The sequence below is a fragment of the Lagenorhynchus albirostris genome, chromosome 10 (genome assembly GCF_949774975.1).
Source record: "Lagenorhynchus albirostris chromosome 10, mLagAlb1.1, whole genome shotgun sequence".
Classification (NCBI taxonomy): Eukaryota; Metazoa; Chordata; class Mammalia; order Artiodactyla; family Delphinidae; genus Lagenorhynchus; species Lagenorhynchus albirostris.
Genome location: NC_083104.1, coordinates 49,453,249 through 49,472,543, shown reverse-complemented (window position 1 = coordinate 49,472,543; position 19,295 = coordinate 49,453,249). Strand labels below are relative to the sequence as shown.

General features: G+C 41.8%; 1 protein-coding gene across 12 annotated transcripts in view; it reads left to right on the top strand.

Moving 5' to 3' along the window:
* The window catches only part of ARPP21 (cAMP regulated phosphoprotein 21), a 163,357-nt gene extending 161,629 nt beyond the window's left edge, over positions 1-1,728 (top strand). For all 12 annotated transcript variants that reach the window (XM_060162414.1, XM_060162412.1, XM_060162410.1 and 9 more), the window contains one exon: positions 928-1,728. In XM_060162414.1, the coding sequence (XP_060018397.1) occupies positions 928-1,185 (258 nt within the window). In that variant the 3' untranslated portion in view covers positions 1,186-1,728. The remainder of the gene's footprint in view (positions 1-927) is intronic.
* Positions 1,729-19,295: the final 17,567 nt, after the last annotated feature.

Genomic DNA, 19,295 nt, shown 5'->3' with positions numbered 1-19,295 from the left:
CTTTGTATTCATGGAAGAAAATTCTTTAAAGTTCTATTCATGAAGACCTTCGGGCATTCTGTTGAAATTGTACTTACTGGGAGAAAGTCCTCACAGCAAATTTTCATTTGTTTTTGGTCACACTCAAAGAAACTTCATTTCACCACAAATTTATCTTATAAGGGATTTTAAAATGGCATCTCAAGATTCATTTAAAGGGCATTTATTGGACCTGACAGCTGCATTTTCCAGACTAAACCCACACTGGGTATTTAAAAAGTGTCATGCCCCCTTCTGTAATGTATATCCTGAAATACCCTGGCAGGGGGCAGGGGGTAGTGAAGGGTTGGTGAAACACTTTAATCATTAAATTTAGCTGCATCAGGTACTTCTGGCCCTGGAGAACTTATCCTCGGTCCTCCTGCCCTGACAATCTTTGTTCACACTGCATCAGTTTCTACCTCCAACTGGATAGATGTTCTCTAAAGCTGCAGGTTGAGAGTGAGCTGGTGTTCCTGGGACAGAATCCCCTTTTACTATCGATGGCTCCAGGCCACTTTGCGTAAAACCGGAATGGGAGCATGGCTTTTCAAAACTGAGAGAAATCCGGAGTGGGAGGTCCAGATGGCAGTCCCTGGAGGGCCAGGAGAGAGGAAGGAAGGAGGCTCAGAACTAACATCTCCTGAGCATGTACTTCTAGCCAGATGTGTCCCAAGAGGTGTACACCCCAGCAGTCCTTTCAGGGGCACTTTGCAGGAGGTTACATTATGCAGATGGACTCAGAGAAACAGAGAGGTTAAGTGACTTGCCCAATGTGAAACAGCTGATAAAAGGGAGAGCTGGGATTCCAACCTAAAAGCATGACTGTTTTTGATGACACCACTGTAGCTCATGGGACATCCCAAAATAACCTCTTCATACAGGCTTCTGTCTTGTGTCTTCCTACAGGTGCCAATGACCCAGGGTTCTCAAGGACTGCCCCAGCAGTCATACCAACAGCCAATCATGCTACCTAACCAGGCAGGCCAAGGGTCCCTCCCAGCCACCGGAATGCCTGTGTACTGTAACGTCACACCGCCGACCCCTCAGAACAACCTTAGGCTGATGGGCCCTCATTGTCCGTCCAGCACTGTCCCCGTGATGTCAGCCAGCTGCAGGACCAACTGTGCCAGTATGAGCAATGCTGGGTGGCAGGTCAAGTTCTGAGCACTCTGGCCATGGTACATGTCTTCAGATACTACTCATGGCCTTTAAGGGAGGAAGAGCAAGGTGCGAAAACTCACTGAGGACTTAAGTATTCACTCAACACCCAAATGACTGCTGCTGGTATTCTGTAAAAAACAAAACAAACAAAAAAAAAAAACAAAGACTAATCCACACATTAGCTGGTTAATGGTGCATATTTCCGTCATGTCTGCTAGGTATGCCTTTCTAGCTTAGCTAGTGACATGAATTCATCAAGGTAAGATTTTCTCCTACCACTGAATACCACTGTGTAGATGATAATATCCCTAATTTGGATTATTAGTTTTGTACTTTGTGTTGACTTTGTGATGCTAAAAGTATTTAAAAATTATATACTGAAATCACATTGTACCAAAGCTGTAATGGAAAAGAACTGATGAATGGAAGGAATAATTTATATACACTATAGAGTTTTCTTTTTTTAATGGATATATACTGTATTGTAGTGTTTAATCAAAATAAAACTATTTGACCTTATGGAGGAAGGTCATGTTTTTACCACCAGTTTGCTTCACTCTCTGTTCCAATATATGTTGGCTTATGTGTCACTGTTATCCCTTTTGAGCACTATTTCATGAATAATGCACAGAAAAGATGTTCCAGGTGTTTGCAGATGAACTGGCATCACCTTGGTAGGCAAACACTGAACCAACTGTAGTTTCTTGTCACGAATACTACAGGGGTCCTGAAAATCAGGCAACATTCATCTCATCTGTTCACTGACTTCACATTTTTGAAATGTGTACCTTGCTTTTAGTTTTAGGCCTATTGAATGCATGTAGCTATACTTCACCAACTAGGAAAACCTGAATATCCTCAGTAACAACAGCTCTACACCAAACTCTATACCAAACCCTGATCCACCTCCATTCAAATTCCATCACCTACCTGGAAAACAAGATATCTTTGCTTAGAGGGAGATTAAAAGAGGCACAGTCTAATTTATACTGGGTCACACAATGTAACGTACCACTAATACTGACAGTAGGTCAGTATCTCAAAGGTGCTGTTTGTCCTAATAATTGAAAACAAGGCAAAATATTGCAGTTTGTTTACAAATACTCAGAACATTCACACACAAAAAAAGAAAGAAAATTAGAAGAAGGCTGTTCCTGTCTAATCCCAAAATGTTTAACTCCCTATAGATTCTGCAGGTAAGACTGATTTATGACAACCTTTGAAAAATAATATCAGAACTCTGTATACCATCTTTGGCCCTTCCAGATTTTTTTTTTTTTTTTTTTTTTTTTTTTGCGGTACGCGGGCCTCTCACTGTTGTGGCATCTCCCGTTGCGGAGCACAGGCTCCGGACGCGCAGGCTCAGCGGCCATGGCTCACAGGCCCAGCCGCTCCGCGGCATGTGGGATCTTCCCGGACCGGGGCACGAACCCGCGTCCCCTGCATCAGCAGGCAGACTCTCAACCACTGTGCCACCAGGGAAGCCCTCTTCCAGGAGATATTTAATAAGGGACTAAAACCCCACAGCTTTCACTTTGCTATGGCAGTACAATGACTAACAGTTTTGTATTTTATACTCTTTACCTAAAAACCATTATTACCAATGAGAAGGATTTGGAAAGTATATCTGGATAATTACCATTGTTTTTCACATTATCACATTCTCTATATTAGATTTTTCCATATTCATGTTGTTTAGCTGGAGATAAGAGTTAGGCAGCTAGTTAAAAACTCAACCTACCAGATTACCATTCCTTAATTTTACACTATTGTTGTATTTTTCCTTTAAAGGGGATTTTTTACACATACTATCATTAGTTTTATTCCTTGTGAAAAGTCTGTCCCATTTCCCCAAATCTCAGCCTACTGATTTCTTCATAATAAGTAAACCCTATGAAAGACGTTATAAAAAGAGGATGTTGCATTTTTTTAAATTGAGCCATTAAACCAATAGGCTGAGTAGCTTTTAAACCAAGAGCTGCTCTGAGAAGAAGCTATGTGTTTGCCTAATTAATATCTTCCCCTAATAGAAGGAGGGGGCTGACCAATATAGATTCATTTTAAAATATATTCCCCATGCAGCCCTCTGATCTTGGCAGTGATCCCAAACTCAAGGATCCAAATATGAGTCTGAATGTTTATTTTCTTTTCATACAGTTCTGAGAAATTTTGAGCATTTCTTTAATGATTCTTAGAATTATTGAGTCTGCTTTCCCATGGATTTGAAACGTAAGTCATGCTAATAAGAATAAAGACAGACCTTCTTTCTTGTTGGCCATTCTTCTCCAAATGTGTTACACTCTTTCATATTTAGACATTTGACTTTATTGCATAAATCCCTTCGGTTACTGTTTCCAAGCTGAGGCATCTTCCTTACTTTCACTAAATATTTGTATCCAGCATTACCTTATTCCTAATCTCATGTTATGCTTACTGTCTTTTTACATTTGAATATTCAAGGTGGTTGTGTAGAGTGCGGGTCCCCAACCCTACCGGTCCGCAGCCTGTTAGGAACCAGGGTCATTACTGCCTGACCATCCCCCCCAGCCCCACACCGACATCCGTGGAAAAACTGTCTTCCAAGAAACTGGTCCCTGGGGCCAAAAAGGTCGGGGACTGCTGGTGTAGAAAGACAGTTGTTATTAGTGAAGCACTTCCAGAATTCAATTTACCTTCAGGAGAACATTCCGTTTTTTTCACATGAGTTAAAATTTTATTACAATCACATTTTGAAAATACATTTTACATATATGTCTATAAACTTATATAGAAACATACATATGCAAATATACATAGTCATCCCTAATGATCCTCCATGTGAATGTAAAAGAAAACACAAGTGACTTACGCATTCATTTATTCAGCAAAATTTTATTGCATACTTCATTATATCCTAATTATGTGGCACAATTTAAAATAAAAGTGCAAATAAATTTCACGCCCATAGATTTATTCTTGTAAGTTTTATCATACGTTTGGTGATTCTGTGATAGTTGTAACTAAATGTGCTAACTAGGATACCGATGAATTTCAGCCATAATTATTTTATTGTTTTAATATCGTTCCCCAGGATGTGGGGTAGGATAAGACAGTGTGTTATATAACATTATGGAAATGGATTTATGTCATTAATTATAAGTATAGTTGGAGGATTTAGATAAAGTCGTAAATCACCATAACAAAAGAAGTGGGGTACCTCTGAGCCAGAGCAGCTTCACAAGAAAGGATGGAAGGACAAAGCAGTTCTAGCTCTTAACTCTTAGCAATTCTATTTTACGTGCAGCAAAGCTTTGGTGGCATGTATTTTCTTTTTCCCTCTTGGACAGAAACTTCTGTAAGTAAGTGCCCTGTCTTAAGCTGCATCACAAGGCACAGTTCCTATAACCCATCAGGATAAAACAAATGAGACTGAACAGAACATGGAGACAGCACGGGAGGGCTGCCAAGTCTCCATCACGACATATCCTGTACCAATACCCAATATGCAATGAAATCGGATAAGTCCCTCCTGTTTAAAAAAAAAATGGTGAGACATTTATCCATTCTGACTCACAAAACATTTTTTATTTTCTGTACTTTGCTGGATGCCACTTCTACACAAGACCAGAAATCTTTGCTTCTTCCCATACTATTCTGTCCAAAACCCTCTTTCCTGAGAAAGTTGTTCTCTTTAGGGCTTTGACACTGTTTTCCAATAGTTCTCAGCTGTAGTGTTTGTTTCAAGTTCAAATCTTTATCACTTGCCTTCTGTGAAGTTTTGTAACCTCCGGTCTTCTCCCCCCAAAAGATCTGCCACTATTATGTGTCACCAGTGGCAAGAGCTTTTCACTCTTGGAGCTGGGTTCTCTGCTCCTCTTGGCATTGTGTACACAGTGGGGGTGAGAGGCATCTGATACTATTCTTTTGAAGAGGAAAATCATTTTCTGATTGATGTCCTAACAGAGAACCGAGTCTTCTACTGGGCATGAGGTTGCTTCCTCTCAGACAATAATAACCAGCTCCCTGACTGCAGCAGCTCAGGGAATGCTCTGAAATTTGAGTTTGTTATTTGATTTGTTTTACTGCTTTATTCCATATTACTCTCAGTATTGTCATAGAAGGAGAAGGAAGAGGTCAGATACTGAGCAAATAGGAGGAGACGTAAATCTGAAGGGGGTGAGCCCTGAAACCGGATTCGATGGACAGTCAAGGAGCAACGCAGCAGGCACTCATGATAATGTGTGTGCCACTGATGCACTGGTCAGACCGATTCAGCATCCTGTCGGAAGAGAGTCGCTTTTTGAATGTTCAAGACTTCACTCCTTTGATGTCTGGTATATACAGAGGATGGGGGAGACATTCAGGGGTGCGGGGGAGAAGATGAGGCATAGAGTATAGAGATTCTGGAATTAAAAGTAGGACGGGGCTTCCCTGGTGGCGCAGTGGTTGAGAGTCCGCCTGCCGATGCAGGGGACACGGGTTCATGCCCTGGTCCAGGAAGATCCCACATGCCGCGGAGCGGCTGGGCCCGTGAGCCATGGCCGCTGAGCCTGTGCGTCCGGAGCCTGTGCTCCGCAACAGGAGAGGCCACAACAGTGAGAGGCCCACGTACCGCAAAAAAAAAAAAAAAAGTAGGGCAGCTGGGACTTCCCTGGTGGCACAGTGGTTAAGAATCCGCCTGCCAATGCAGGGGACACGGGTTCAATCCCTGGTCCTGGAAGATCCCTCATGCCATGGAGCAACTAAGCCCGTGCACCACAACTACTGAGCCTGCGCTCTAGAGCCCACAAGCCACAAGTACTGAGCCTGCACGCCACAACTACTGAGCCCACATGCCACAGCTACTGAAGCCTGCGTGCTCTAGGGCCCGTGTGCTGCAACTACTGAAGCCCACGTGCCTAGAGCCCGTGCTCTGCAACAAAAGCCACTGCAATGAAAAGCCTGCGCACTGCAATGAAGAGTAGCCCCCACTCGCCGCAACAAAGACCCAAAGCAGCCAAAAAAAAAAGTAGGGCAGCTTATTTGAAGTTCTGAATCATGTTTCTTGCTAAAAGATCCAGCATCCCCATAAGAATGGCCCAAGAAAACAGATCTGGCTAAATATGGGGGCAACTTAGGGCCTTATTGCTCTCTCTGTACCCCCAAAGTTTTCATTGTATTAATAGCTTGGAAACCATTGCTGTTTGCATTGCTGTAATGCTATCATAAAACACCCCCCTTCTTGTAATTCGATTCCTTTGTGTAGAGTTTGCAGCTGACTCTTCCGGGTTCTCCAGCAAGTAAGTCAGTAGGACCTCTGTCTGGGCACTTAACAACATCCCCCTTTTGTATAAAATACCTCAGCTCATATAGGATTCACATTTCCTTGAAGAAATGAATGTGCGTACCATCCTATTATGGGGTGACTGGAAGAAACACCAAGCATATAATGACATCTGGGTCACTTATAGCCGTCCCACGAATTGTTTCTAAACTGATGAAAAACACAGAAGCAGGAAAACAACCTGTTTTTTTTTTTCTTTTTAAGAAACAAGACAATCACCTGTCATTTTCAAGTGTTTAAATATTTTTGTCTACGAGAATGAGACCACATTTTCAGATGAAATGCACAAGCCAATTTCATCATTTTCAAAAGAGAGAGGAGTCACTTAAGGTGCTTAATGGTAATGTAATAGAGAGCAATGGCCTGAGACAGAAAAAAGCAGCAATTTAAATTGGACATTAAGAAAAATTTCACTGGAAGCAAGGGCAATTATACAATGAAATAATTTCCTAAGGGAGAAACAGTGAGGCACAATTAAAAAGAGTTGTTTTAAAGTGAGTAGATTAAAAAACACTTGCAGCTGAGGCTGCGGGAGGATCGTTTTATGATTTATTGCTTTACTCTGCCTGCGTGTCATACTCACGAGATTTCCCAGGCTCAGCTAGCTTACCTTCCATCAAGGAAGGATCTGCATGGTGCCAGAGGTCTATGATGTCTGTATTTATTTTTCTTTATTCAAAAATGTAGACAGAGCTCTAAATGGAGTATCAGTGAAAAAGGCAAGGAGAACCTCGACGGCTCTAGTTGTTCGAAAGCTACTCTGTGTCAGTGTCCTAGGATATTTTACACACATGCACACCTCTCTCTCTCTCCAATCTTATTTAAACCTTCCCGCAACTAATTGGTTGACCTGTTCAAACTGGTGGCCATTAATCAGTTAGTATTACTGGCCATGAGGATACATGACACAATTATTCCTTCACACAGACATAATGCTATGCATGCAGCGTGGGGGGTAGATAAAGCATCCTTTACCTGATGTCCAACATCTTGCGCTTGAATCCTAGCTCCCATGATTAAGCACCCTCAAAAACTAACCTCTGGGTCCCGCCTGTACAGGTCTCTAATCATTGCTATTCCTTTTTTTTTTTTTTTTTTTTTTTTTTTTGCGGTACGCGGGCCTCTCACTGTTGTGGCCTCTCCCATTGCGGAGCACAGGCTCCGGACGCATAGTCTCAGCGGCCATGGCTCATGGGCCCAGCCGCTCCGCGGCATGTAGGATCCTCCCAGACCGGGGCATGAACCCGTGTCCCCTGCATCGGCAGGCGGACTCTCAACCACTGCGCCACCAGGGAAGCCCCTGCTATTCCTTTCTTAATCTCTTTCCTCCCTTATCAGGACGAGCAATTTTTCAGCCAGTTTATGTAAGGATTTAACACTAGTTACCAGCCTACCAGCCAGGAGAGGAAGGGAGGCTGTCTGCTGAGGGGGAGAAGGGATTTCACGGTGCTTCCCAGCCCAGCGCTGGGGAAGGCCACCTCCATGCACTCTGAAGGTCCAGAGGGGCCTGCAGAACCAACATCCCCCGGTACATATATCAAGATGCTCCCAGGCCACGTTTCGGGATTTCTAGTTTTCTTAACCAGGGCCCTGACTTTAGCACGGCAGGACTTTTCAGCTGAGCATTCAATGTCTCTGGAGCTCTGAAATTGTGAGATCTTATGTTTGCTGTTTCCTGCTCAGCCGGGTCCCCTCTTCCACAACAGAAGCTTGAAGCCTTTTTGTGTGCTCCCAAAGAGGCCCTCTGGCCCTCACCCTTAAGACTTGAACTGTGAATGGTCTTTGGTTCTTTGTTAGCCCTCCGCAGAGTGTCCATGCAACTTGGCAATAATTCTAGCCACCGCTCCACTGCCTTGCAGGCATTTTCTCCTCATGTCTTTCATATGCTTGAATCATCAGCCCTTCAAGGGCATTTTCCCCCACAGGGATGCTTTGCCCCATCACACCAGGGCAATATTTAGCAAGGGAACCGTGTGTCAAGGGACTCAGGACAGCATATTACACCACTCTTCGCACCACCTGTATTAGTTCAGGCCTCTGAAAAGCAGATGCCACGATGGAATTAGACTTTTTAGAGATTTAGAAGGAAAATTCGGTAAGGAAAAATGTGTGGGGAGTTGCAGGAAGCCATCAGAGTCATCTGACTTGATGCAAGTCTGACCTCTGTGGAGGAGAGAGGAAAAGTCTTAGAATTCAATGCAATTAAAGAAAGTTTCATCGAGATCTACAGGGGGGTCCTCAGGTCAAAGTCTCTGTCAGAGACCCACATGTCTCAGGAGTGAGCCTACCGTAGCATCTCTGCTGAGCTCATTAGTGTCTTGGGCAGCGTGTTTGCCTTGGTGTAAACGCAGTGATGGTTTTCAGAGTCCCCAGAGTCAGAGATATAAGAGGTGCATTCCTATGGCTGCCACACACAGAGACCCAGAGTTCTTCCATCTTGACAATTCAACCTTCTGTATGGCTAAAGTCCTCTGCATTCAGTCAGTGGATAAGAAGAGTGAGAAATGACACACATCACGGAGGGAGGGAGGGAGGGAGACGGATGGACTGAGAGTTTGGGATTGGTAGATGCAAACTATTACATTTAGAATGGATAAACGACAAGGTCCTAATGTATAGCACAAGGAACTATATTCAATATCCTGTGATAAACCATAATGGAAAAGAGTATGATAAAAGAATGTATCTATGTGTATAACTGAGTCACTTTGCTGTACAGCAGAGACTGGCACAACATTGTAAATCAACTATACTTCAATTAAAAAAAAAAAAAGAAGTGACACACATACCTCTATTCACAAGGATGCACTTCATTGAATGGAGAGTCTGAGAAATGTGTACCTGGTATGGGGGCCACTTAGCAGCAAGAAGTCTACAATAAAGAACAAGAAATGCCTTTGATGGACAGCGGGTCACTTCTGCCACTTAGAATAAATAAAAGTGAGTGGAGGGCTTCCCTGGTGGCGCAGTGGTTGAGAGTCCGCCTGCCGATGCAGGGGACATGGGTTCGTGCCCTGGTCCGGGAAGATCCCACATGCCGCGGAGCGGCTGGGCCTGTGAGCCGTGGCTGCTGAGCCTGCACGTCCAGAGCCTATGCTCCGCAACGGGAGAGGCCACAACAGTGAGAGGCCCACGTACCGCAAAAAAAAAAAAAAAAAAAGTGAGTGGAAAGCTAACAAAAATGTTGTCATTTTGATGGCATGAATGATGAAAAAAGAAAGAAAAATTAAACAATATTAGAAAGGAAAAACAGGGCCTAACTACAAACACACTATAAATCAAAAATAAAGTGTCAAGGCTCTGAACAACTTTATGCAAATAAGTTTTAAAAATACTGTATTTGCAAAATATTGATTACCAAGAATGACAAAAGTAAATGCACAACCTGAGTAAGAAGATAACAGATTAAAATAATTTAGTTAAAGATATTCCAATCCCCAAACAGCAGACTCAGAAATATTTACAAGGGACTCCCACAAAGCCATCTTAGATACATTCTTACATATTTTTTTAAAGGCCGTTCCCAAAATAGCATACAAGTCTGCTAAAACCATGAAATCAGAACAAAACAAGGAAAGAATAAGACAGTCAGATCACAGTCAAACTCACTCGTGAAAACAGATGCAAAATATTTGCGATAAAATATTAACAAATGCTACCCAACAATACGTATATGTGTGATCGCATCAGAAGAAACCAAACCTGCTGACATCTTGATCTTGGGCTTGAAGCCTCCAGAACTGTGAGAAAATAAATCTCTGTTGTTTAAACCAGGGTTCCCCAAACCCCAGGTCATGGACTGGTACCAGGATGCAGCCTGTTAGGAACCAGGCCACATAGGAGGAGGTGAGCAGCGGGCAAGTGAGTGAGGCTTCATCTGCCGCTACCCATCGCTGGCATTACCACCTGAACCTCCCCACTCCCAGTCCGTGGAAAAATTGTCTTCTACGAAACCAGTCCCTGGTGCCAAAAAGGTTGGGGACCACTGGTTTAAACCACCTCATATGAGGTATTTTGTTATGGCGGCCTAGCAGACTAATACTTCAGTTCTCCACATATTAAATTAAGAACTCAAACTGATTATAAACAACGTTTCAACCTATTTTTAAGGAACTTCTAAAGTGTACCCTAAAATTCATGTAGAATAGCCAACAGCTAAGAACATCAAATAAATATGAAGGAACAAGATGAGAGCGTTGAGACCTTCAAGATGGTGGAGGAGTAAGACGCGGAGATCACCTTCCTCCCCACAAATACATCAGAAATACATCTACATGTGGAACAACTCCTACAGAACACCTACTGAACGCTGGCAGAAGACCTCAGACCTCCCGAAAGGCAAGAAACTCCCCACGTACCTGGGTAGGGCAAAAGAAAAAAAGAAAAAACAGAGACAAAAGAATAGGGACGGGACCTGCACCAGTGGGAGGGAGCTGTGAAGGAGGAAAGGTTTCCACACACTAGGAAGCCCCTTCGCGGGCAGAGACTGCGGGTGGCGCAGGGGGGAAGCTTCCGAGCCGCGGAGGAGAGCACAGCAACAGGGGTGCGGAGGGCAAAGCGGGGAGATTTCCCGCACAGAGGATCGGTGCCGACTGGCACTCACCAGCCCAAGAGGCTTATCTGCTCACCCGCCAGGGCAGGTGGGGGCTGGGAGATGAGGCTCGGGCTTCGGAGGTCAGGTCCCAGGGAGAGGACTGGGGTTGGCTAATGAACACAGCCTGAAGGGGGCTAGTGCGCTACAGCCAGCCAGGAGGGAGTCTGGGAAAAAGTCTGGACCTGCCTAAGAGTCAAGAGACCATTGTTTCAGGGTGCGTGAGGAGAGGGGATTCAGAGCACCACCTAAACGAGCTCCAGAGACAGGCGCAAGCTGCGGCTAAGAGCGCAGACACCAGAGACGGGCATGAAACGCTAAGGCTGTTGCTGCAGCCACCAAGAAGCCTGTGTGCAAGCACAGGTCACCATCCACACCTCCCCTCCCGGGAGCTTGTGCAGCCCGCCACTGCCAGGGCCCCGTGTTCCAGGGACGGTTTCCCTGGGAGAACACACGGCGCAACTCAGACTGGTGCAATGTCATGCTGGCCTCTGCTGCCGCAGGCTAGCCCCGCATTCCACACCCCTCCCTCCCCCCCCCCCCCCCCCCGCCTGAGTAAGCCACAGCCCCCTAATCAGCTGCTACTTTAACCCCGTCCTGTCTGAGTGAAGAACAGATGCCCTCAGGGGACCTAAATGCAGAGGCGGGGCCAATTCCAAAGCTGTGCAAACAAAGAAGAGAAAGGGAAATTTCTCCCAGCAGCCTCAGGAGCAGTGGATTGAATCTCCACAATCAACTTGATGTACCCTGCATCTGTGGAATACCTGAATAGACAACGAATCATCCCAAAATTCAGGCAGTGGACTTTGGGAGCAACTGTAGACTAGGGGTTTGCTGTATGTGACTGACTGGTTTCCAGTTTTATGCTTTTTTTAGTTTAGTATTTAGAGTTTATTATCATTGGTAGATTTCTTTATTGATTTCATTGCTCTCTTCCTTTTGTTTTTTTATATATATAGATACATTTTTTTTCCTTTTTCTCTTTTTGTGAGTGTGTATGTTTATGCTTCTTTATGTGATTTTGTCTGTATAACTTAGCTTTTACCATTTGTCCTACGGTTCTGTCTGTCCGTTTTTTTTGTTTTGTTTTGTTTTAGTATAGTTTTTAGCTCTTGCTATCATTGGTGCATTTCTTTTCTGGTTTGGTTGCTCTCTTCTTTTGTTCTTTATTACTTTTTAATTATTTTATTTTTAATAATTTTTTATTTTAATAACTTTATTTATTATTTTTTTTCTGCCTTTTCTTCTGAGCCATGTGGCTGACAGGGTCTCGGTGCTCCGGCCAGGTGTCAGGCCTGTGCCTCTGAGGTGGGAGAGCCGAGTTCAGAACATTGATCCACCAGAGACCTCCCAGCTCCACACAATATCAAAGGTTGAAAGCTCTCCCAGAGATCTCCATCTCAACACTAAGACCCAACTCCACTCAACGACCAGCAAGCTACAGTGCTAGACACCCTATGCCAAACAATTAGCAAGACAGGAACACAACCCCACCCATTAGCAGAGAGGCTGCCTAAAATCATAATAAGGTCACAGTCACCCCAAAACACACCACCAGATGCTGTCCTGCGCACCAGAAAGACAAGATGCAGCCTCATCCACCAGAGAACAGGCACCAGTTCCCTACACCAGGAAGTCTGCACAAGCAACTGAACCAACCTTACCTACTGGGGGCAGACACCAAAAACAACAGGAACTACGAACATGCCCCCAAACACAGTAAATTAAGCAAATTTAATTTAAAAGGAGACCCCAAACACAGTAAATTAAGCAAAATGAGAAGACAGAGAAACACACAGCACACGAAAGAACAAGGCAAAAACCCACCATACCTAACAAATGAAGAGGAAATAGACAGTCTACCTGAAAAAGAATTCAGAGTAATGTTAGCAAAGAGGATCCAAAAACTCAGAAATAGAATGGAGAAAACACAAGGAACATTTAACAAGGACCTAGAAGAACTAAAGAGCCAACAGACAATGATGAACATCACAATAAATGAAATCAAAAATTCTGTAGAAGGGATCAATAGCAGAATAACTGAGGCAGAAGAACGGATAAGTGACCTGGAAGATAAAACAGTGGAAATAACTACCACAGAGCAGCATAAAGAAAAAGGAATGAAAAGAATTGAGGACAGTCCCAGAGACCTCTGGGACAACATTAAACACACCAACATTCGAATTATAGGGGTCCGAGAAGAAGAAGAGAAAAAGAAAGGGACTGAGAAAATATTTAAAGAGATTATCCTTGAAAAATTCCCTAATATGGGAAAGGAAATAGTCAATCAAGTCCAGGAAGTGCAGAGACTCCCATACAGGATAAATCCAAGGAGAAACAGGCAAAGACACATATTAATCAAACTATCAAAAATTAAATACGAAGAAAAAATATTAAAAGCAGCAAGGGAAAAACAACAAATAACATACAAGGGAATCCCCATAAGGTTAAGAACTGATCTTTCAGCAGAAACTCTGCAACCAGAAGGGAGTGGCAGGACATATTTAAAGTGAGGAAAGGGAAAAACCTACAACAAAGATTACTCTACCCAGCAAGGATCTCATTCAGATTTGACAGAGAAATTAAAACCTTTACAGACAAGCAAAAGTGAAGAGAATTCAGCACCACCAAACAAGCTTTACAACAAATGCTAAAGGAACTTCTCTAGGCACGAAACACAAAAGAAGGAAAAGACCTACAATAACAAACCAAAAACAATTAAGAAAATGGTAATAGCAGCATACATATTGATAACTACCTTAAATGTAAATGTATTTACATTTCGGCTCGAACCGAAAGACACAGACTGGCTGAATGGATACAAAAAGATCCATGTAGGGCTTCCCTGGTGGCGCAGTGGTTGAGAGTCCGCCTGCCGATGCAGGGGACATGGGTTCGTGCCCGATCCGGGAGAATCCCACATGCCGCGGAGCAGCTGGGCCCGTGAGCCGTGGCCGCTGAGCCTGTGCGTCCAGAGCCTGTGCTCCGCAATGGGAGAGGCTACAACAGTGAGAGGCCCGCGTACCGCAAAAAAAAAAAAAAAAACAAGACCCATGTATGTGCTGTCTACAAGAGATCCCCTTCAGACCTAGGGACACATACAGACTGAAAGTGAGGGGATGGAAAAAGATATTGCATGCAAATGGAAATCAAAAGAAAGCTGGTGTAGCAATTCTCATATCAGACAAAATAGACTTTAAAATAAAGACTATTACAACAGAAAAAGAAGGACACTACAAATGAATAAGGGATCAGTCCAAGAAGGAGATATAACAATTGTAAACAACTATATTTATGCACCCAACATAGGAGCACCTCAATACATAAGGCAAATGCTAACAGCCATAAAAGGGGAAATCGACAGTAACACATTCATAGTAGGGGACTTTAACACCCCACGTTCACCAATGGACAGATCATCCAAAATGAAAATGAACAAGGAAACACAAGCTTTAAATGATACATTAAAAAAGATGGACTTAATTGATATTTATAGGACACTCCATCCAAAAACGACAGAATGCACTTTCCTCTCAAGTGCTCATGGAACATTCTCCAGGATAGAACATATCATGGGTCACAAATCAACTCTTGGTAAATTTAAGAAAATTGAAATCGTATCAAGTATCTTTTCTGACCACAATGCTATGAGACTAGATATCAATTACAAGAAAAGATCTATAAAAAATACAAACACATGGAGGCTAAACAATACACTACTAAATAACCAAGAGATCACTGAAGAAATCAGAGAGGAAATCAAAAAATATCTAGAAACAAATGACAATGAAAACACGATGACCCAAAACCTATGGGATGAAGCAAAAGAAGTTCTAAGACAGAAGTTTATAGCAATACAATCCTACCTAAAGAAACAAGAAATATATCAAATAAACAACCTAACCTTACACCTAAAGCAATTAGAGAAAGAAGGACAAACAAACAAACAAAAAACCCAAAGTTAGCAGAAAGAAAGAAATCATAAAGATCAGATCAGAAGTAAATAAAAAGGAATGAAGGAAACAAGAGCAAAGATAAATCAAACTAAAAGCTGGTTCTTTGAGAGGATAAACAAAATTGATAAACCATTAGCCACATCAAGGAAAAAAGGGAGAACACCCAAATCAATTGAATTAGAAATGAAAAAGGAGAAGTAATAACTGACACTGCAGAAATACAAAAGCTCATGAGAGATTACTACAAGCAGCTCTATGCCAATAAATGGACAACCTGGAAGAAATGGACAAATTCTTAGAAAAGCACAACCTTCCGAGACTGAACCAGGAAGAAACAGAAAATATAAACAGACCAGTCACAAGCACTGAAATTGAGACTGTGATTAAAAATCTTCCAACAAACAAAAGCCCAGGAACAGATGGCTTTACAGGTGAATTCTATCAAACATTTAGAGAAGAGCTAACACCTATGCTTCTCAAATTCTTCCAAAATATAGCAGAAGGAGGAACACTCCCAAACTCATTCTACGAGGCCAACATCACCCTGATACCAAAACCAGACATAGATACCACAAAGAAAGAAAACTAGAGGCCAATAACACTGATGAGCATAGATGCAAAAATCCTCAACAAAATACTAGCAAACAGAATCCAACAGCACATTAAAAGGATCATACACCATGATCAAGTGGGGTTTATCCCAGTAATGCAAGGATTCTTCAATATACACAAATCAATCAATGTGATAAACCATATTAACAAATTGAAGGATAAAAACCATATGATCAGACTTCCCTGGTGGCAAAGTGGTTACGAATCTGCCTGACAATGCAGGGGACACGGGTTCAAGCCCTGGTCCAGGAAGATCCCACATGCCACGGAGCAAGTAAGCCTGCTGCCACAACTACTGAGCCTGCACTCTAGAGCCTGTGAGCCACAACTACTGAGCCCACACGCCTAGAGCCCATGCTCTGCTACAAGAGAAGCCACCACAATGGGAAGCACATACACCTCAACGAAGAGTAGTCCCCACTCGCTGCAACTAGAGAAAGCCCGAGCGCAGCAACAAAGACCCAACACAGCCAAAAATAAATAAATAAATACATAAATTTAAAAACAGAAAAAAACAAACCAAAAAAACCCATATGATCATCTCAATAGATGCAGAAAAAGCTTCTGATAAAATTCAACACCCATCATTTATGATAAAAACACTCCAGAAAGTGGGTAAAGAGGGAACCTACCTCAACATAATAAAGGCCATATATGAAAAACCCACAGCCAATATCATTCTCAATGGTGAAAAACTGAAACGATTTCCTGTAAGATCAGGAGCAAGACAAGCTTGCTCACTCTCACCACTGTTATTCAACATAGTTTTGAAAGTTTTAGCCACGGAGATCAGAGAAGAAAAAGAAATAAAAGGAATCCAATTCAGAAAACAAGAAGCAAAACTGTCAGTGTTTTCAGATGACATAATACTATACAGAGAATCCTAAAGATGCTACCAGAAAACTACTAGACCTAATCAATGAATTTGGTAAAGCGGCAGAATAAAAAATTAATGCACAGAAATCTCTTGCATGCCTATACACCAACAATGAAAAATCTGAAAGAGAAATTAAGGAAACACTCCCATTTACCACTGCAACAAAAAGAATAAAATACCTAGGAATAAACCTACCTAAGGAGACAAAAACCTGTATGCAGAAAACCATAAGACACTGATAAAAGAAATCAATGACAACACAAACAGATGGAGAGATATACCATATTTTTGGATCAGAAGAATCAACATTGTGAAAATGACTATACTATCCAAAACAATCTACAGATTCAATGCAATCCCTATCAAATTACCAATGGCATTTTTCACAGAACTAGAACAAAAAACTTCACAATTTGTATGGAAACACAAAAGACCCTGAATAGCCAAAGCAATCTTGAGAAAGAAAAATGGAGCTGAAGCAGTCAGGCTCCTTGACTTCAGACTATACTACAAAGTTATATTAATCTTGACAGTATGGTACAGACACAAAAACAGATATACAGATCAGTGGAACAGGATACAAAGCCCAGAGATAAACCCACACACATATGGTCACCTTATCTTTGACAAAGGAGTCAAGAATATACAATGGAGAAAAGACAGTCTCTTCAATCAGTGGTGCTGGGAAAACTGGACAGCTACGTGTAAAAGAATGAAATTAGAACACTTCCTAACACCATACACAAAAATGAACTCAAAATGGATTAAAGACCTAAATGTAAGGCCAGATACTATAAAACCCTTAGAGGAAAACATAGAACACTCTATGACATAAATCACAGCAAGATCCTTTTTGACCCACCTCCTAGAGAAATAGAAATAAAAACAGAAATAAACAAATGAGACCTAATGAAACTTAAAAGCTTTTGCACAGCAAAGGAAACCATAAACAAGATGAAAAGACAACCCTCAGGATGGGAGAAAATATTTGCAAATGAAGCCACTGACAAAGGATTAATCTCCAAAATATACAAGCAGCTCATGCAACTCAATATCAAAAAAAAACACAACAAACAACCCAATCCAACACTGGGCAGAATACCTAAATAGACATTTCTCCAAAGAAGATATACAGATTGCCAACAAACACATGAAAGGATGCTCAACATCACTAATCATTAGAGAAATGCAAATCAAAACCACAATGAGGTATCACCTCACATTGATCAGAAGGGCTGTCATCAAAAAAATCTACAAACAATAAATGCTGGAGAGGGTGTGGAGAAGAGAGAACCCTCTTTCACTATTGGTGGGAATGTAAATTGATACAGGCACTATGGAGGAGAGTATGGAGGTTCCTTATAAAACTAAAAATAGAACCACCACACAACTCAGCAATACCACTACTGGGCATATACCCTGAGAAAACCATAATTCAAAAGGAGTCACATACTAAAATGTTCACTGCAGCTCTATTTACAATAGCCAGGACATGGAAGCAACTGAAGTGTCCATCAACAGATGAATGGATAAAGAATATGTGGCACATATATACAATGGAATATTAGCCATAAAAAGAAACGAAACTGAGTTATTTGTAGTGAGGTGGATGGACCTAGAGTCTGTCATACAGAGTGAAGTAAGTCAGAAAGAGAAAAACGAATACCGTATGCTAACACATATATACGGAATCTAAAAAGAAAATGGTTCTGATGAACCTAGGGACAGGAAGGGAACAAATACGCAGACGTAGAGAATGGACTTGAGGACACAGGGAGGGGGAAGGGTAAGGTGGGACGGAGTGAGAGAGTGGCATGGAGATATATACACTATCAAATGTAAAATAGATAGCTAGTGGGAAGCAGCTGCATAGCACAGGGAGATCAGCTAGGTGCTTTGTGACCACCTAGAGGGGTGAGATGGGGGAGTGGGAGGGAGGCGCAAGAGGGAGGAGATATGGGGATATATGTATACATACAGCTGATTCACTTTGTTATACAGCAGAAAATACCGCAACATTGTAAAGCAATTATACTCCAATAAAGATGAAAATAATAAAGATATACAGTTAACATTTCATGGTGTTAACACACCAGCAAATTAATATATCCACAGGAATAAAATAAAGGGTCCAGAAACAGACACAACCACAAGTAAATATAATGCAACACAAACTCTAGGAAAACGATACTTTATCCAGTGATGGGAATGAGACTATATGTAATCTCTATGAAAAAAATATAATTAAATATTTTATCTCACAAGGCACAGAGAAATAACATTAAAGTAGATGAAAATCCTAATTACGTAAGTTATGGATGTGTTAACTTCTTTGATGAGGGGAGGTCTTTCACAATGTATACACATATCAAATCACCATGCTGTATACCTTAAATAACTTATAATTTTATTTATCAATTATACCTCAGCAAAGCTGAAAAAAATTTTAAATACAAAACCATAAGATGTCAGGAGAAGCTACAGAAGAACATCTTCGTGTCCTCAGGTTATATATTGATTTTTTTTAATGAGGATGCAAAATTGTTGTAAAGAAAAAGTATTAATGAATTTTGATCACCATAAAATTTAAAACTCCTCTAAAGAAATGTCACCATGACAAGGTGAAAAGAGAAGCTATTGACTAGAAGATATTCTATATATTCAAAAAATATAAAGAACACTTAGAAATCGATAAAACAGACACCCAACCCAATATAAAAATAGAGGGGCTTCCCTGGTGGCGCAGTGGTTGAGAGTCTGCCTGCCGATGCAGGG